We start from the raw sequence: 21737 nt of genomic DNA on the forward strand, positions 1-21737 counted from the left end.
AACATGAATCATGTATGTTGGTTATGTCATTTTCAGTTTTTAAATATATAAATAAATAAATAAATAAATATATAAATATAATTTAAATTGATTTTACACACTTATATGATTATCGTACCGTATATCGCATTATTTTACAAGTTATCACATATCTCATTTTTCTTCAATATTGTGCAGCCCTAATATATACTGCTGAATACTACTACTGTGGATATTACTGTTACCGTCAAGAATTTTTTTATTTTTTTTTCCCCTGTAACAGCATGTCCCAAGGTATTTTATTCCTTTTATACCACAGCAGTTTGTCAACAGGTACAGTTATTTTTAATAAAAGAGCAAAACGTCATACATCTATAGTTACATTTAAATTTGGGGAACATCCATGAAACAAATTCCTGTTATCACTTAGATTACAGTAGCTATAACGGTTATGCCATCACCAGCCTCTTAGTTGTTTCTGTCTTAAAATTAAGAAGAGGAAAAAAGCACACACTGTCATGTTACAGAGAAAGCACAACGTCATTTGTCCCGATGACCAATGTGTGACCAATCAGATTAGAGAATTCAACAATGCGGTATACAGCCTCACTGAAATTCAAATACCTTGAAATACTAAAGTTCAGGGGGCTTCAGTTTTCTCCGCAGACATGGCTGCATGTTTTTGTTTTAACCAGATAGGAGCCGCATCCGATTCCACCTGTTTAAACAGTCGATCTCGGTCCAGTGTCAGTTTGCTACGTGGGTCACTATGGCGCTGAAACACAAGGAGACATCAGTGGTGATAGTGGAGATTGGAATCCACTAAGGTTGCTAATATTAACGACAAAATGCAAAGTTATGTCACCAGGAAATGTCACTTAAATGTTACCATTCTGAGTGCAAATAGAGCTTATGGAGTGTCTTAACATTCTGCAGCACACACACACACACACACACACACACACACACACACACACTCAGAAGAAAGGTTGGTATCAATCAGGAAGAGCGTCTGCATTGATTGTCTGACAGTGTGTGAGAGGGAAGGAAGGGCAGGAAGCTGATGTGTGGCTGTAAATCACTGCATTTCACCCTGTCACCTCTCCATTCCCTCTCTCTCTCTCTCTCTCTCTCTCTCTCTCTCTCTCTCTCTCTCTCTGTCACTGTTTCTCTCCTCCTTTCTTTCTCTCTCCCCTTCACTGTTTTGCTCCATTTCTCCCTCATGCTTTTAACTTGCATTGTGTGTCTGTGTGTGTCTGTGTGTCTGTGTGTGTCTGTGTGTGTGTGCCACACCTCTGTCACTCCTGTCTCTCTCTGGCTCTCACTCTCTCAGACACGTTTGCCCTTCATGCTTCATGCTCTCTTTCTCTTTCTTTTCCCACTTTCTGTCAATCTCTTCTTATCATTCCAACCTTATAGTTCTCTCTGCTTCATCACTCTCTCCATGGGATAGTGTATGAGTCTGTGAGTGCTTTAGAGGATGTGTAAGGTGTGTGAAGCTCTGTGGTTCCTTAGAGCAAACCATGAGATCATGTGTTTGAGAAGGTTGTATGTAGGGATCTGTAAGCTGAGAGGAAAGTGTGGATCTCTCTCTCTCTCCCTCTCTCTCTCTCTCTCTCTCTCTTTCTCTGTCTGTCTGTGCTCTTTGTTGCCTCCTGTGTTGGCTGAGTTAAATATTCATTGGGTTCCTGTGGCTCTCACCTGCTCCCTAAGATGGGTCTTCATTCACTCTTGGTGTTGCTCCCAGTTTTGGTATAATGCATCAGATCTGTAACTGCGCACAAGTCCTTCAGCTCATGTTCGGGAGAGCGTACTCCAGGGTTAGAGCACTTCAGGAGTGCTTGGGGTCACGGCTTGGTTAGGATGCATACATGTTTCATATATACGTCCCACTTCTGTTGAGGTAACAAAGACCTACAGTGTCAAGCATAAATCGGTGGTGGTCAGTTTTGTAAGTTTAGATTCGGTTGGTTTAAGACCAATTTTTTAAATATAATTAGATTGTTGTGATAGATTTTACAAGCCAGTGTTTATAAGCAAAGAGCAACAAGAGTAGCTGACCTATCGTTTATCGTTTATGATCACCAATCACGCAGAAATCATTAAGGAAAGCTCTTATTTATATGTTTATCAATTTTAGGGACTAGCCGTACAACGAATGCTTTGGAAATGCATTCATGTATTTCTGAGAAACGTGTTTAGATCAGAACTCGGGAAAATTGACTTGGAGTACAGTGAATTCCAAAAGCCATCACCTGGAGGATGGCAAATGATTATGTAAAACTCACGGACAGCTACAAATACGGTAGGGGCGATTGTAGCGGCAAAACGTAAACAAAACACACTAATGGACAGAAAAAAATGTCCTCATTAGCTCAAGTTCACTTTGAAGCATGTTTCGGTTTATGGAAGCCAGTCTATTGTTAGAGGATCTTTATCATATATAATGTGACACAGCGAGCACTTTATTGCACAATCTGTTATTGAATTAGGCCAGGATTGTATTTGGATCATCTCATACAGATGATATTAATATTAACTTTCTTCTTGCTTTCTACAAATACCATGTTAGGTAACGTGTTTATGAAAGCAGCCAGTCTGAATGAAAATGTTTTAATTGTTAGCATGCAAGCTGAGCGTATTTTCCTCATGGAGTGAAAGTTATGCTTTGATCAAGTTGATGGTTGTTGCCATAACGATGGCAAACGGACATGAGCCTAATAGATTGAAGATATCTACTTATCTCTTATCAGGGGCAGCATTCAAACCCCTGATATAGTCATTCCTCCATCTGTGTGTGTGTGTGTGTGTGTGTGTGTGTGTGTGTGTGAGAGAGTGTGTGTGTGTGTGCGTGCACCTCCATGTGCATTTGATCATGAGGTACTGACTTTGCTCCCTCTCTGTCGGCTCCTTGAATGGAAGGGAAACACTAATGAGGAAAGACTACCTTTCACACACACACCAGCACATGCAGAAAACACACACGCATACACACAGTGGAACCTGATGCTGTCTTCTGCAGTTGTAGCTCATCCGCCTGTGCGTTCTGAGATGCTTTTCTGCTCACCACGGCTGTAGAGTGGTTATTTTAGTTACCATAGCCTTCCTTGAACCATTCATTCATTCATTCATTCATTCATTCATTCAACAATCTTTGTTTCTTTGTCTGTCCAAACAGCACATGTCCTCAGCAGCCATGTTTGTATCTACATATATCTAGCTCTAGAGCCGAAACGTGAATTATGTCCCCTATGTGATCACTTTTTTGAGGTTTTTTTAATTTATATTAATGTTGTGGAACGTTCGTGAAACAAGTTCTCACTTACGTTATCGCAGCTCCAACCAGTCTTTTCTCTCACCAGCCTCTCTTTCTTCTCTCTGTCTCTTGAATTTTCATCTACAGAGTGAATATCTGAAAAGGGACAGAGCAAGGTCACTAGCGAGGAGTGTGTGTCCCTCCGCACTTCAACCTGCTAGCTCGTTAATTAATTTACTCACTACTGAATGCTCTTCCTCATCATAATTCCAGCCATTGTTTCCTTCCCCTTGCCTTTAATCTCCTTGCCCTTGTGGACTCATTCACTCGCTCTCCTTCTCGTCTTCTTTATCCCTCCCGGCCCCCCGCCCCCCGTGCAGGTCAATATGACGTGCGTTTTGTCATTAAAGAGATGAGCAGCAGTCATTCCTATCAATTACAGATGCTTGGCAAGGTAAAGTCAGACGCATGGCCCGTCCCAGAGGAACGCCAACCCTGACCTTTAATCATTCTTGCTTTGTTTTAACAGAGCAGTAAGCAAGAAAAAAAAAAGAGAGAGAGCAGTGAGAGAGGAGGAGAGAATGATTTACTTAGTAGCAGTGCTGCTTCAGACATACCGGCTGAGTGGCTGTCTGAGTGGCAGCACAAATATTCAGAACTTTATGTTGCAGTGAAGAACAGAGTCACGGAAAGGAAAAGAGAGGAACAGAAAGCCGCGTTTTAGAGATGACCTGCAGAATGCGATGTTTCATAAATCCTAATAGCGATCATTTTCAAAGTGAAACTTTTCTCATAAATATAATGAAACATATTTAAAGTGGTCATTGCAGTTTCCATGTTTTTTTTTTTTTTTTTTTTTAAATGTTTTACCTGTAGTGAAGATGAAATAAGTAGTTAAAGGAAACCTCCACACTGAAACACATTAAATGTATTTATATTAAAGTATTTGTGATATGGTTAGTGATTCTAGTGCTAATTTGTTGGATGGTGCTGTTTTTCTGTTATTTCTGTGAGAAGTTAGTGCTTGTGTGCCTCGCTGATGTCACAGGGTGACTTTGCTAGCACAGTTGCAATAGGAGAAAAAAACTTAAGCAAGAAGCAAGCGCTTGTTTTCTCACTCACCATTTTCCAGTGACGTTCAGTGTCACGTCAATGAGAAAGCCAGTGCAGAAGTAATGGACTCAAAAGTCCAGAATGCAATGCAGCTACAGGACACAGTTACAGCAGGGACTACATAGCCATCTACGAGAAGACGAGTGTGATGGCGTTGATGGTGGTTTTAGCATGAAACTTGAAGCTTTAGAAGCAAATCTGTTAAGGAGAGTGTACAGATGAGGAGACTCAAAGACTAAAGCCCTGCTGCAACGCTCTCTTTCGGTAGAGACGACGCAAGAGATAAGTTCCCGTTACTGTTCCCACTGCTATCAGCAGGTAGTCAGGTGGCATTGTGGGTAATATAGGAACCCGTTAATAAAGGGAAAATAGACCAACATGCCAATGAAAGAAATTTAAACCAAAACTCAGAAATTTATTATAAAATAAATCTTGGATGTCATCGAAGATCACATTTTAATTATAAAGATTGACATGCAAGTCATTCAGGTTGACCGAAGATCCTTAAGGCGAGTCAAATACCCAAACCCAGCTCCAACCAAATGTAACAACATTCCCTAGCTTGGCTTTATCAATCACAGTTTAATCATTTCGAAGCTTTCACCAAAATCACAGCCAAACAGGTGTGTGATGAGATGCACTGAATGCCATATAGGTTGTTTTTTTTGAAGCATGGAAGAAATGCTTCAGTTCTCCATAAATGTTAGAACAGTGAATAAGCACCATTTGAGTGAGCAGTCATTTGAAACACACTTAAGAAAGACTGGCACAGAGTCAACACCAGCTGCTGCTGAGAAGTAAAACCTCAATTAAAAAAAACAACGTAATTGACCACTTTATTTCTATAATTAATTTCGTTGAAGTATGTATTTTAATACAAACCCATAGAGAATTTCATACCTGTCACTGTCACTGATGCAAAAACCTGTCATCTGTCACGTGTCATCTCTCAAATGTTCCTCTGGAACTGTGTACATTTTGATGATCTGTGCTGTTGCTGAAGGCTTGATCAAGTGTGAATAAAGTTAACGGAGGAAATTTTGTTTTAGAAAAAAAAAATTTCGAAGCACATATGTCATTTAATCCTTTATTCTGATTGATCAGACGTTGTTGATTAGTACATTTGTGTTTCAGAAGTAACAACTTCAAGTAACAACACTCCATTATTATAACCAGATTAAAAAACGTGTGTAATTAATTGTTAATATGGTGAAGGTTTCTGTGAGAAGATTTTTGTTTAGCATTTTTTGGAAGGAGTCTCCAGTGTCAGTGCTTCATAACAGTTTTTTTTTTTTTTAATCCAATTTTAAGAGAGAGATAATAGAGAAGGTGGTGAGGAAAATCACTATAATGTAAATGATTAAAGGATCTAGTGTGTTTTCATGGATGTTTCATAACTAATGTAACTGTTAGATAATATTTATGATGAGGATATGCTTTTATTGGAAAATAATAAAAAAGTAACTCCGCTTCGTTTTGGACCACATCACACTACCTAGTCGTTGATCATTTTCATACAACAGCATGAGCCGTGGTGTTTTATTTATTATTTGGCTGAAAGAGAGAAAAGATTAAAGAGAGAGGATGATAATGGGGGATAGAAAGAAATACAGAAGTATACAATATGCATGAAAGAGTATACAGTATGCATGAAAGAAAAAAAGCAAGTTTTAGAACAAAAGAAAAGGAGAATAAAAGCTAAACACTTACTATGTATGAAATGGAAGTACGCGCATATAGAGAGAAGAAAATTGGTGAATTGTGAATGAATTTGTAAATTACATCGTTTATTAATCACATTCTACTGCATTACTCTAGCACTATGGTGGACTTTGGCCAAAATTACACCTATTAGTGTTGCTTTACATATGAAATCCATCCACAATAGACCTAATTCATTCGAATTCATACACATCATGAGGGGTTTCTTTTGAATGTATTTGGAGTTGTAGTACACAAGATAAACTCCATGGCTCCAGCAAATAAGGTTAACATTGGAAGATCTATAATCAAGGTCTTTATTGAGGTCAATGAGGGAAAGCCCTAGATCACTCAGGAGCTAGGGAATGAGTAAATGAGTGAATGAGTGCTTGTTTCATAAGTTTGAATCCAGCAGTCATTAAGAGAGAGAGAAAAAAAATCTGGTTTAGCACACAAAACAGCAAACTGAGCAGTGTCTGCTTGTCAATATTTTCACAATGAGGTGATGAATGATATCATTGGCATTTAACTTAAATGACTTATCATACAGTGTGAGCACCTTTGTTATATGATTCTTCAGTAGTCAGCTTCAGTTAATCAAACGTCAGAGGAGGAGAAAAATCTAATCACATTTGCTTTGAGCGCACGGTTGTTGCTGGTTTGAATCTTTCAGGAAACTGCTGATCTCCTGGGATTTTTACACACAATTTGTAGAGTTTATACAGTGAGCATCAGTTCTGCAGGTGGAAAAGCCTTGTTGATGAGAGAGGTCAGAGGAGAATGGCTAGACTGGCTCAAGCCAACAGGAAGTCTATGGTAACGCAAATAACCACTCTTTACAACCGTGGTGAGCAGAAAAGCATCTCAGAATGTACAATTGAGGTGGACAGGCTATACTGGCAGAAGACCACACTGGATTCCACTCCTGTCAGCCAAGGGCAGGAATCTAAGGCTGGAAAAAGACCAGGTGATGTTTTTCTGATCTTCAGGTGTTTAGGAGTTGCACGCTGTAGCCTCAGGTTCCTGTTTTCGGCTGACGGGTAGAAACCCGATGTGGTCTTCTGCTGTTGTATTGTGTTGTGAGCAGCTTGTTAGCTGTCAAGTAGATTTCTGTCTCTCTCTAAATACCCTTCCTTTTCTTCCTCCCTGTGGCCTTCCTCCTCCTCTTTCTCTGCTTCCAGGCTGTCCACAAAACACTGCTCCTACACACCTCCAGCCTCTAAAGAGCCTGATAATTCTTTTCTCAACTCTGTCAGCTTGGTGAGTTTAAGTATACTCTCAGACTGTTTTGTTCATTTGTGAGCTGCAATATGTGCTGTAGGTTTTGTTTGAGAATGGCCAGAAGAGTGGTATTGGAGATTGCTCAGAATTCTCTGTAATACACTAAAATTGACTAGGTGGTATGGTGTGGCCCGACCCACAGCAGAGTGCCGCGAAGTTGATTATTTTCTATAACAGTAGTGTCTACACCTGTGGCCTTTGGAGTAGAGCATTCGGGTCCTTGAGCAAGACCCCGTCGTATCCTGTCTCAATTGTGCGTCGCTTTGGATAAAAGTGTCAGACAAATAAGAAAAAGTAAAAGAACAAATGTAAACTTTCTGAGTGTTTTCGTAGCCCGTAGTTACATCTCAGATCTGATTACCAGTGTGAGAAAATTTGTTGTTAACTCGTCACCATGTGCACATAACTCACTTCTAAATACAGCCCTAAGTATTTTCTTTGTTAACAACCACAAGGTCTAGTGAGGATTACAAAATGAAAACATTAAACTAAAACAGAATTGGATTAGTGGGTGTATGAACAAATAAATATTCCTGATTGGAGGTAGTGGCGAGGGTGCAATTTGGGCAGCCACTAAATCTATCATCATAGAGGGTGTTTCTATAGCAAGGCTCATTCAGAATCATAACTCTGAGTTCTCATACTCACAACTCACCAGTCATCTTTAGCCAGATTGCCTGATAATAGGAATGTTGTGTGAAGCCCATAATGTGTTGACACGTCCATTTTCCAGAAAGGAATAGGGATAGTCTTGAGGGCTTGCCTCGGTCGAATTCAGCAGTTAATAACTTCATGAAGAGTGTTGGTAAAATTCAAATACTCATCATCATCAAGGACTACTTGCTTGAAAAGGCCATCCAAAAGTAGTTAGTGTTAGCCAGTATCCTACTCACAGGCCTCTGCATTTCATCCATTTCTGACCCTGTCTTTGATGGAAATGATGTGGAATATTTATTACCAGTCAATTTTAGTGTGTTTAAAATTTAAACTCTCATAAAGTGCCCTACATAGAGGCCATGGCATCTGGCATAAATAAAAAATGAGGAGATCAGATGAGCATGTGTAATGGGGCTGGAGTCTATGCTGCCGCCTGGGGCTTGTTAATCAGTCCACTATACACCTCGTTTAACAAATCGACCACACCCATACCAACTCGAACACAGCAAGAACACACCCACACCTCATCTAACACAGGACTACTACACCCACACCTCATCTAACACAGGACTACACCCACACCTCATCTAACACAATCGGACTACACCCATACCAACTCGAACACAGCAAGAACACACCCACACCTCATCTAACACAGGAATACAAGACCCACACCTCATCTAACATAGGACTACACCCACACCTCATCTAACATAGGACTACACCCACACCTCATCTAACACAGGACTACTACACCCACACCTCATCTAACATAGGACTACACCCACACCTCATCTAACACAGGACTACTACACCCACACCTCATCTAACATAGGACTACACCCACACCTCATCTAACATAGGACTACACCCACACCTTCTCTAACACAATCGGACTACACCCACACCTTCTCTAACACAATCGGACTACACCCATACCAACTCGAACACAGCAAGAACACACCCACACCTCATCTAACATAGGACTACTACACCCACACCTCATCTAACACAGGACTACACCCACACCTCATCTAACACAGGAATACACCCACACCTCATCTAACATAGGACTACACCCACACCTTCTCTAACACAATCGGACTACACCCATACCACCTCGAACACAGGAAGAACACACCCACACCTCATCTAACACAGGACTACACCCACACCTCATCTAACACAGGACTACACCCACACCTCATCTAACATAGGACTACACCCACACCTCATCTAACACAGGAATACAAGACCCACACCTTATCTAACACAGGACTACACCCACACCTCATCTAACATAGGACTACACCCACACCTCATCTAACACAGGAATACAAGACCCACACCTTATCTAACACAGGACTACACCCACACCTCATCTAACATAGGACTACACCCACACCTCATCTAACACAGGAATACAAGACCCACACCTTATCTAACACAGGACTACACCCACACCTCATCTAACACAGGACTACACCCACACCTCATCTAACATAGGACTACACCCACACCTCATCTAACATAGGACTACACCCACACCTCATCTAACATAGGACTACACCCACACCTCATCTAACACAGGACTACAAGACCCACACCTTATCTAACATTGGACTACAACACCCACACCTTCTCTAACACAATCAGACTACACCCATACCACTTCTAACACAGCAAGAACACACCCACACCTCATCTAACACAGGAATACAAGACCCACACCTCATCTAACACAGGACTACACCCACACCTTCTCTAACACAATCGGACTACACCCATACCACCTCGAACACATCAAGAACACACCCACACCTCATCTAACACAGGACTACTACACCCACACCTCCTCTAACACAGGAAGACCACACCTTTGACTCTTCTAACACATGTGGACCACACCCATACCTCTTCATACATAGGAGGACCACACCTTTGACTCTGCTAACACAGGACGACCATACCCACACCAACTCTAACACAGGATGCCTACACCCAAACTGTGTCTAACACAGGAGGTCCACACCCTCACCTCCACTAACAAAAGACCACACTAACACCTATTCTAACATAAGAGGGCCACACCCACCTGTCCTCTAACACAGAAGAACCAAACTTACACCTCCTCTAACAGTGGACGACTACACCCACACTACGTCTAACACAGGAAGTCCACACCCAAATCTCTTCTAATACACCCCTTCATACCCACACCTCTTCTAACACAGCAGGGCCACCCCCACACCTCGTTTAACAAAAGATGTTCTTTCTTTCTCTGTCTCTCATAATTGATTTGGAGGAATATCAAAAGCAAGGCATTTAGCTTGCGTTTGTAGCAAAACGTTATTGAATATTGAACTAGGCCAAGAATCAGCCACACACTACTTAAACAAATCATTAATCATTCGCGTGTGAGTAGTGGCAGATGCAGTAGGAGTGGCGTAAAGAGTACCTCTGCCCCTGAATATGACACTCATCCTGTCTGCACAAGACAAGTAAATAATACTCATATTTTATAATGCCAGTGTGTTTCCGTGTTTTTTCCACTTTTGCTGATTACCCTTGGTTCTGTCTATGGGTTTCCTCTTAGTAGAGGCTGATGTGGCATTTCTTACTGATCTTCTGAAACAGTATAATCCATCTGGACCTCTTTGTTCAGCTGAGGCAGGTTTAGTGTTCATTAAAGACCTACTTGTTTGAAATGTTCATAGTTCCTGTCATTAAACATACTATTTTTACCCGTGTTTTACTAATTGTGTGTTTTTGATACAAATTCCCCTTCTTGGCACGTGGCACGACTCAAAGCATGGTTTGATTTGGTGTCTCATTTTGTGTTGCATTTTGTTTTGACTGAGTCTGGTCTACACCCCTGTCTTGTCACTGGTGTGTTTCTTGATTGTGTCCAAGTGTCCTGTGTTTAGCCCGTGATTAGTTTATATATTTATACCCTCCTGTGTCTTTGTGTCTGCGCGAAGTCTTGCCATTTGTTAAGCCATTGTGTTTCCCTGTTTGTTAGCCAGGTTTCCTGGTTATCCTTAGTTCCTTGTTTTGGTATTCCTAGTTATACTTCCTGTGCTTGTTTTCTTTGTTTACGAATATGGATTATCCCATGTTGATGGCATTTGCTTGTGTTTTGCCCCCTGCGATGGAATTTTGGTTGGTTTTTATGCACTTCTCACCTGCCTTATCAGCCCTCAAGTTCTTTTACCCTTATACATATTTCTTCTTCTTCTTCTTATTATTATTATTATGTTTTTTTTTAGTGTGTCAAATTTTTTATGTAAAGCACTTTGAGATTTTGGACTCAAAGTGAAAAGTGTTGTATAAATAAAGATTATGGTGCAGTTGTATGTGTGCGCCCTTCACTTTTTTTTTTTTTTTTTTTTTTTGTGGGCAGTGTCACATGACCTGAGGAACAGTATTTATTTATTTATTTATTTATGTATAGTTCTGAATAAACTCAACAATAATGGAGATAATACAATAGAAAACAACTTCCAATGATATTATTGAGCCACTAGTGAAATTGTATCACCTGTGTTTTTTTTTTTTTTTTATGTATGTATTTATTTATTTATTTTAAATTCATGTTCATTGTTTTCCTGTTCTTTATTAGTTACTACCTTGTAAATTGCTTTGGTACTATTGTGGAGAAATGCAGTCATGGCAATAGAGCAGACTTTAAATTGAACTGAATTGAATTGATATGGGTTTATTGCAGTGTGGCGGCTTTGTGCTATAGTGGCAGTATCTGTGTGTGTGTGTGTGTGTGTGTGTGTGTTTGTGTGCGGGAGCGGAGAGATGTCTCCACCCAGAGTTCCAAATTGGTCCTCCACACCCTCTATAACAGTTTCTGCCTTTATTAGGAATATTTGAGGTAGACCCAAATACCTCTTTAGTGCCATGAACAAACTGGTCTCTCAGCAGCTCCTTGTATTGATGAGTATTGCCATGATTTAAACATTTAAAGAGAACATTTAACTTTAACATTTTTTAAAAAATCAGTCTTATGGCTACCGAGTCACCCTTCTGTAAATCTTTTTTTTTCTATCTTTTTAATTTTCTTTCACATTTTGTTTCCTCTGATTCTTTTTTTTTTAATCTCACAACCTACTGATAAATTGAATTCATCCTCCTGTCAGCTCACATATCTCCGAGCATATTTGTCACTTGATTAACATGTCTCTTGCTGCAGGTTATGCTCCTAATAAACTCAAAATTGCTACTGTACAGCATTCTCGTGCTTCGGGTGGCACCGAGGCCCTGAACGCAATCATTCCTTTCATTCTGAGTGCTACTTTTGACATAAATCATGACATATAGTACTTCTTCTGTCTCTGACCTGGTTTAAGTCCTCACCTACAGTCACCACTGGTGGAGGACACTGGTACTGAAGAAGCATTGTCATGTTTAGTAGATACTGTAGTGCTTTAATTTAGTGCTTGTGCCAAACCTTAAAATTAGACGCCGCACTAATCTATACACAGTCAGTGAATCCAGCCTCGCACACAGCTTTGTAGAAAACCTACTTCAGCAAGAAGCAACAGCTATGCAAAACAAATGATCAAAGTTAAAATGATCAAGGCAAGTGAAAAAAATGTCATCGCTGTCAGCCAAGTTCGAGCCAAGCAGAAACCCAACAGCTACTGTCAGTCAGATAGACAGTTATTCTGTAAATCCTGTGAACACAGCACGAAACAGAGCCTCGAGAACACATTCCGTGAGAAGAGAGAGGTGAATGCTGCTCATCAAAGCACAATCATAGCTAATTTCAGTTAACAACTAAGGAATAAAACATGACGGTGCATGCTGTGTTACGGAAAACTAATCAACAATGGCCAGACACAAAGAGTTACTGTTAACACCTCAACGTTGGTTATTTTCCAAATAACATCACATCCTGCAGTGTTTTTTATTCCTCTTACATCACAGCAATTTCCCTGTCTTTACAACACAGTGGATATAAAAAGTCTACACACCCCTGTTAAAACATTCTATTGCGGGTTTTTATGATGTTAAAAAAAAATGAAACAAAGATCAATACTGTTAGATTTTTTTTTACACCTTTACTGTGATATAGCAACCAACAAAATGAAAAACAAATAGAAATATTTTAGGGAAAAAAGAAAAGACTTACAATATCCTGGTTGCATAAGTGTGCACACCCCTTAACTAATACTTTTTTAAAGCATCTTTTGCTTGTAATACACCACTCTGTCTTTTGGGATAAGAGTCTACCAACTTAGCACATCTTGATTTGGCCATTTTATTCCACTCTTACTTGCAAATTGCTACAGATCTATCAAATCACAAGGAGATCTCCTGTGCACAGCCCTCTTCAAATCATTCCACAGGTTTTCCATAGGATTTAAATCTAAACTCTCGTTCCAAAACGTTGATCTTCTTCTTCTGAAGCCATTCCTTTGTTGAATTGGATTTGCGCCAAAATAGTTTGGTATTTAGAGCTATCCGTGTTTCCCTCTTATCTTGATTAGAGCCCCAGTTACAGTTGAATAGAAGCAGCACCATAACATGATGCTGCCACCACCATGCTTCTCTATGGGTATGGTGTTCTTTTGGTGATAAGCTGTCTTGTTTTTTGTGCCAAACATATCTTTTATAATTATGCCCGAAAGGTTCTACCATGTTCTCATCAGACCATAAACACTTCATTAGTGACAGGTGTATGATAATTTCTTTTGAACATGAGTTTGAATGCGATTAAAGATTGAACATGGTTAATTCTGAGCACAGTCACAAGGCACATTATAAAAGGGTGTGCACACTTATTTTTCTTTCTTTTTCTATTTTTCCCCTTAAAACATTTCTATTTGTTTTTCACACTGAAGGTGGAAAAAAATCTGGCATAAGTTATCTTGTTTTTGTTTTTTGTTTTTTTAAGTCACAAAAATCTTCCATTTTAACCGGGGTGTGTAGACTTTTTATATCCGCTGTATTCAATTTGTTAATGAACAACATATCAAGCTTTTTAAGCTTTTTAAGATATAGTTGTGGAACATTCGTGACACACATTAGTTCTTGTTATCATGTACGTTATAACAGCCATAAACAATCATTCCCTCACCAGTAGAATGTGACTTTTTTAAAAAAAATTTAAATGCATTACACATAAATGCATTTTTTCTAGCATCTATTTTCTGTTATAAAAATTCAGTAGCAGTGTCGTGGTGCTTAATGTGGTCTCAGTATCAAGGTCAAAATTTTGTTATTGCGACAGCTAACCAATGATCTAATCTCTGAGCAAGGCATCCTTCACGGATCAGTCCTTAATCCTCTTTCATTTATGATTTTTTGATGCTCTTTGGTCAAAGCATTGGAAATCATAGACTATACTACTCTTTCACATTATTTTCACTTCTACACTGATGCCACTGATATTAATTGTGCTATGGACAAAAATATCTCATAACACCAGTGATGGCCTTGGTGTATATTCTTATATAAAATATTGTTCACACCATGTAGACAATCACAGGTCTAAATTAATGCACTTGTTCTAATCCATTATTTTTTTTTTATAATAATAACTAACACAGGGAATGTGCTGGTAAAAATATGTTATTTAACAAAGAAAAACAAGAGTTTTCTTTGAGGAGATGTTTTTGGAAGGAGTCTCCATTGTCACCGTTTTCAGAGGTGAAGCTGTGACTTTAAGTTTTCCTTCATGGTTAATATCTTCAGGGCTTTGCGCTTTTCCTGTTCCTCAGTAACATGACAAGCTGCATTTTTTTTGTCTTTTTAACTACAAAAAAAGAGAAAAAACTCAAAGTGAGGGAACAAATATTTATAGCAGTAAAAATGTAAATGAAACCAGGAACTACCTTGTTTCATTGGATGTTCCAGAATGTAAGTATAATCGGATAAAAAGTATTTCACAGTGTTCTTTCATAAATAAAAAAATGTGTTTGCGTTGACAGATTGAAGTGGAATAAAACACTTCAGGCTGTGCTTCCTCCGAGCCATGTGAAGCTAGCCAACTGCATCTTTTCGAACTTCTGCTCATGCTGCATCACAGGGCGGAGTAACGCATTCAGAAGAAAGCGCTATCTGCCGTCTTACACATACATGAGCTCACAGACGCCCACGAATGGCTATGAGTGACAGGGACCACAGCCAATTATGCTCTCTTAGCTCTCTTTTAAGACTTGATATAACAATTTCTGAACGATAAGGAGAGCTCTTTCCTGTTGCGCCAATTGGGAGCCCACTTCTGTTTTATCTTTTACCTATATTGACAGTTGGTTGAAGTAGCCTAGCGTGTCAACTACAGACAGAATTATTGACCATCTACAAAAATAGATTGTATGAAATCGGATGGGACCCTTAAAGTGTAGCTCCGTGACACGTTATTGTTACTGTTCATTTGGAGCAACATGTTGGAAAATACCATTGCTCCCTCAGAGCAAATTCGAACGAAAACTGATTTATTAGCGATATGCAGACAGTCTGCTGCTTAGCTGTTCTTATACATCAAAATATGCTTGCAGTGGGTACGCGGGTGTGGGCGTGCGTTTATATCTTGGTGGTGACCAAATGTCTCCACAAGGATAGGAATATCTGAGAGTTTTGACCTTTGGCTGGTCCCAATGAGGACAACTGCTTTTTATTTACAAAAACTGCAGCTTTTATTGTTTTTTTTTGTTTGTTTTTTTTTAATGCCAGTGGATGGTCCGCTCAAGGATAGTAAGGTCATGTGTGTGTGTGTGTCTATCTTGTGGCAGCAGCATACTATCTGCTACTATCTGCTGTTAGTCCACAGGTCTGTGTTTATATTTATTTTAATGTTAATGCATTAGGGAATAGACTATCTGCCTTTCATTCTCTCTCTCGCTCTCTCTCTCGCTCGTGCTCTCTCTCTCTCTCTCTCTCTCTCTCTCTCTCTCATAATGACACCCAGTTTTGTCTGACCTGAATCATACCAGAACAATTCCATTTTCGTTTATCTATAAAGTGTCCCTTCCCCCCCCCCAATCTCTGAAGTGCCTGTTCGAATACCAGTGTAATCTGGGCTGTTGTCGTGGCAACCAGTTTATCGCTCCTGGCAACCTAAATGATGTCTGTGACCTCTGGCGTTTGTAGCTTGTAGCCACCTCTACCTCTTTCTCTCTCTCTGTCTTTCTCTCTCCTGCCTTGATCTTTCTCCCTCACCCCTTCCCCTTCCGCTCTCTCTTTCCTGCTTTCGTCTTTTTCTCTCTCTACCTCTCCACTCATCCTCCCCTCTCCCCCCCCGCCGTCAGTGAAAGCCTCTGAACTGGTTGTTAATTAATCTCAAAAGAGCAGTGTGTCCTTGCTGAAGTCCCACTTGACATTTTTAACGTGTTTTTTTTTTTCCTCCCTAATATGCTGTCTGTCTCTCATGTTTTTTATAACTGCTTTTACTTTTGTTAAGTGGCAGCAAATTACACTTGGCTCTTTAGTGCCTTCCATAACCCTTACGGAAACTCAAGTGAACACGCGAACAGTTTATGAACGTGTGAACAAGCCTTATTCATGTGAAAAGAAAAATCACAAGTGACAATGAAGCCACAGGCCTTACACTTGAAAATGAATGTCATGTCTAAGAATCATGTGTGAAAATAAAAACACATGGACTAAACGTAACCCTACGTTTATAGTAGAGCGACAAGTCACGTGTCACTCGTAGTTTCTTGTGAGTGTATAGTGACTGATACTGATACTGATACTCGTGGGTGAAAATATCACCTACAGCCTAGTATACAATTTACACACACTTTTGTTTAGCTAGGCTTCATACTAGCTTCTTAGCAGATTATCAAAGCAAGCTAACTGTACTAGTCACATACATACACTCACCAGAGGCACTAACGATCCCTGCAACTTCCTACCAAGCTTTTTTTTTTTTTTCTCCGTAATGTCTCTGTACACATTGTATATGACATAGTGAAACTACACTTATCAGTTTTTCTTCCATTTAGGCAAGTCAAACAGTAAATGGGAGCTAAAGTTGTGACAACATGTGCCATAGGTTTGGTCCGAGGAATCATTCGAGCCAGTCGTTTGGATTTGTCGCTTCACAGCATCATAATTAATTTGCATAGAATTGAAGAGTGTAAATGTCACGCTGTTGCTTCGTTGCTTGCCCGTGTTACTGAAACTGTGGCTCCGTGTGTTGAAAATGAATGATTGTCTGTCTCTTTGTCGCTTGCTAGCATGAACGTATGGTAACGTATGAATGATGTGATTATTAACAAGTGAAGTCCATCTGACTTTTTCATAACATTCTGAATTTTCTCTCTCTCTCTCTCTCTCTCTCTCTCTCTCTCTCTGTTTCTCTGTCTGTCTCTGTATGTTATCTCTCTGCCCTTTGTCTGTCAGTGCTTTCTCATCCAGAATGACAGTGTCTGGCCACACACACGCACACACATGCACACACACTTGCTTTTCCCCAGCAAAAGGAGTGTGTCAAAATTGCAGGTTTTTTTGTTTGTTTGTTTGTTTGTTTTTATCCGACTCTTGTAGGTGATGCAACTATCTTTTTAAACACAACACACGACCTAAGAGCATGGATGTTCAAACTCTGAGCAGGAGTTCATATCTTATGCTTTATCACCCCCTTCTCTCTTCCTCTATTTCCCTCCCTCTCTCTTGATCATGATCTCTCCCCTTTATCCTTCTTCCTGTCTTACTTTTCCATTCATCATGCTTCATTTATTCGTATTGCACTTACTGCAGGTGTGCGTGTGGTGCGCGTGTGCATGCGTGTGTGTGCATGCGTGTGTGTGCGGGCGTGTGTGTGTTTATCTTTAGCTATCATCTCCTGCTTCAAAGCTTTGCTCTGCATCGCCTTATTTATTTAACCTTAATGTTCCAAGGCTAGCCAATTAAATCTGAATTATGTATTATTAAGCAGAGTTCTGGCAGCGCTGCATTCTGCTTTCAGAGAGAGTGGATGTAACGGCTGCTTGTGTGTGTGTGTGTGTGTGTGTGTGTGTGTGTGTGTGTGTGTGTGTTTGGGTGTGAGACGATGATCCTACTCCCGTTGCTCTGTTTGCTTTTGTTGTTGTATTCTTGTCTCCTAACTGCCTGACTCACCAATATTTTCTTGACCAAAGCAAAAAGGTCAAGGTGAGCCTGGAAATTGCCTCAAAGCAATCAGTGTTCTTTCTCTCTCTCTCTCTCTCTCTCTCTCTCTGTCTTTGAGTGAGAGTGTGTGTGTGTGTGTGTGTGTGTGTGTGTGTGTGTGTGTGTGTGTACGCACGCATAGAGATATGGTGGCAAAATTTCATTCTTTTCATGCTGCATTGTAGTCCAGTATTGCTTGTACTGCAGCAGTAACAGATATTATAACATTGTTTCCAACTATAAATGATAAACATTTGAATTTAGTATATAAATATTTCCGAGAAACATGAATAAGACTCATTAAATCTATTTTTAGTTTCAAAATGCATTTTCTTTCATTGCTCTATTTTGCATGAGTATAAACTATAAATTACGAGGCCTGAAAAAAAAAGTTTAAGTGTGAAAATCTCATTATTTTGATTTAACAACTCGTTATTTCAAGATATCATTTTTTTCAACTTAATTTGTCATTATTTTGGCTTCATTACTCATTATTTTAAGATCTTTTCAGTATTTTGTATTATTGTCTCATTATTTCAAGATATTACGCCATTATTCCAACTTAATATCTCGTCATTTTGGCTTAATAACTCATAATTTGAGTTATTATCTTACTGTTTTGGCATATTATCTTACTTTGACTTAATATTTAACACACTACCATCTAATAGTTAAAATAATTTATTGAATATTAATTTATAGTGATAATAATTTTTATTCCATATGCAGTTTAGCTGATAGTAAGTACTCTAGACATTGCTGTAATAGAATTTATAGGACATATTTACTATGGCTAATGTTTACTACTTCACTTAAATGTGTTCAGGTGCGGTTAAAGTTTTGAATCCTACTACTTAAACAGTTTATGACAAATCGTGCAGAGCAACTAAGGAGTAAGTAGTTATAAAAGGTAGGTGTAGCTGATAGAAGGGTCAGTGAGCATAGATACATAGCAGGCACCTAATGAAGTGTCCTCTGAGTGTATTTTTAGTGCTGTTGATAGAATTTTGTGGCATTTTCATAATCATTGCCATCTCCTGTGACTATTTTAAATAGCAGTTTCACTCAGTTACTGCTACAAACCACCATTTATTCCTACTAAATCCTCTCTCCATCTCATTGCTGTCATTGATCTTGTCTCGTAGATGGTCCATGATGCGTTACAACAAAAATTTACTGTAACAGCCATTGACAAACGCAAGGAGGACAGGGCCAGCTAAGGTAAGAAGGTTAAGCAGAGTTTATGAGAAGGAGAGAGAGAAAATGAGTTCAGGTGGCGAAGGAGAAAGAAACATCTTGCAGAAGGTCTGTTCTAGCATAAGGTAGACATAAACCCGTGCACTCATATTATACACACACACACATACACACACACACACACAGATGTGTCTATAAAGGGCTTCCATTTACCTCTGGTCTGACCTCCACACATAAAACCACACACACACACACACACACACACATACACACACACCATGTGAAGTTGGTTCTCACTGAGTGTGTGTATGTGTGTGTGTGGAGGTTAGACAGAGGTAAATGCAGGTCCTTTATAAACACATCTGTGTGTGTTAGTCTATGAGATTTTATGTTATTTTGTGTGATTTCATGTGTTTGCCTGTTTATGGGGTCCAAATGTCCCCATGATGAAGGGAATACAATACTTCGTTGACGTTGTGAGGACACCTGCCTGGCTTCCATGAGGAAAATTTCATTTTTTTAATATATTTTTTATCTGTAATTTATAAATATACAGCTTTTGTTTGCTTTTAGTTAATTAAAGGCAGTATTTAGCTACAGTAATACAAGTCAAGTCAAAAAAAACCTTGCAAACATAGTAATTTAAATGTGTGTGTGTTTGTGTGTATTGAACAGGTGGAGATTGAAAAGCTGGACTATCACCACTACCTGCCGCTGTTCTTCGATGGTCTGTGTGAGACGTCTCACCCGTACGAGTTCTTCGCCCGGCAGGGTGTACACGACATGCTGGAACACGGCGGCACCAAAATCCTGCCAGTCATCCCTCAGCTCATCATCCCCATAAAGAGTGAGCCAAACATAAACACAGACATTTTCATTCCATCAAATGAATGCAATATAATTTTGTCGAATTATATCCCTCAAAATTTCTTCACTGATTAAAGTTTGTTCTGATTTACTGAAAGCAGTGCCAGCAAAAACACAAAACACACAGAGACCCATAGTAACTGAGTTAATATCAAGTTTGGTTTGGAAGAGACAACAACATGTGTTGCCATTTAAATGAAATTCAACACATCTCCATAATCAAAACTGGGAAGAAGGATATTGACATGGATTTCATACAAAATAAAACTTCTAGATGAAGCAAATTAACAGGCGAGACTTTATAATTCAACCTTGACAATGAGCACAAATAACAGTTTGCTCCTAGGCCTTGTCACAAGAATTTTAATCACTCCGAAAGGAATTATTTATAGCTTACAGTGCATGTGAAGACCACCATCTTACAGTGGGAAGAGGGCTGACCTTGACAAAATGTTTACGCTGACATATGCAATGATAAATTTGCACAAAGAATAGTATGTGTACCAGGCAAAAGCATGGATGAGATCCCCAGTCAAGCCAAGAATGCTAGGCAAACATAGAAAGCCATAAAGCAATCAAAATGTGCACAGAATATAAACACTCAGAAATGCAATTATAGACAAGGCAAGAGTTTGCAGTGAGAAACAGAAAATCAAGGGTATAAAGCAGTTAGCCAAAGTTGTAGTAATGAGAAACATGTGAGAGTTCCGAAGACCCAGAAGTGCACATCTTCTGGTGATGGGGAACCTCTGGTGCCCCGCCAGCCCTGATCCACCAGCAGCAAGATATACCCCTGGGTCTTGGGGTAGGGCAGTTATGGTGTTCTCGGTGGTAAATATTGTATGAGCAAGGGGCTAAGGTTCTAACCTACAGTCCACGAGGTTTGGGACAATGTAGTCTGGTTGCCTGTCTACTCCCAGTGGTGGAGGGGGCTTGGCGTCGATCTGTGTGCAAGATTGCTTTACCACTCCTAAAACACATACGTGGTATGTAAAGGGACTGTGATGATAAGCTAGTAGTTGGTAATATTGAAGTCACGAGGAGCCCACAGTCAGACACAGTGTCCTCAGACAGTCCTTGAAGTCTGAATACCTTAAAAAACAATTTCTGATGTGTCAATGGAGGTGGATAGATGGAGTAAACAGCCTTTTTTAAATAAAAAAACAGTCTATTTTACTATGGCAGTATGGGATTAGACAATGTAGCACAAGAAGTGATAAAGTCTATGGTGATATAAGACCAGGGATGCAGTAACACAGGAAGAGGTTCAAAAAGGCCTACAGGGAGCTGTCAGTCAGACTTTTACTGACCTGACCAGACTATAGACATTAAAAAATTCTGTTTAAAGTGGGCCACCAAAATTTGTTACTTCCCAGCAACTGTGTTCTCTGTATGCCAGAGTGTCCAGAAGTTACCAATCTATGCACCCATCACTGTGCTCATAGATGGAGCGCTACACTTTGTCTTTGTCTGTCTAGTTCAGGAGCAAGGTCTATACCACTGGCTTCTGGTGTATCATCAGTACTTTTCCAAATGACTGGTGCGACAATGCATGTAGGTGATATGGGTTCAGAGT

At 39.6% G+C, this 21737-nt stretch overlaps 1 protein-coding gene across 1 annotated transcript in view; it reads left to right on the forward strand.

The window, feature by feature from the left end:
* The window catches only part of pacrg (PARK2 co-regulated), a 140219-nt gene that overhangs the window by 48078 nt on the left and 70404 nt on the right, over positions 1-21737 (forward strand). Inside the window, exon 3 of the mRNA XM_026926144.3 lies at positions 19970-20141. Within this exon, the coding sequence (XP_026781945.1) occupies positions 19970-20141 (172 nt within the window). The remainder of the gene's footprint in view (positions 1-19969; positions 20142-21737) is intronic.

This window comes from Pangasianodon hypophthalmus, chromosome 10 (genome assembly GCF_027358585.1).
Source record: "Pangasianodon hypophthalmus isolate fPanHyp1 chromosome 10, fPanHyp1.pri, whole genome shotgun sequence".
NCBI classification, from domain to species: Eukaryota; Metazoa; Chordata; class Actinopteri; order Siluriformes; family Pangasiidae; genus Pangasianodon; species Pangasianodon hypophthalmus.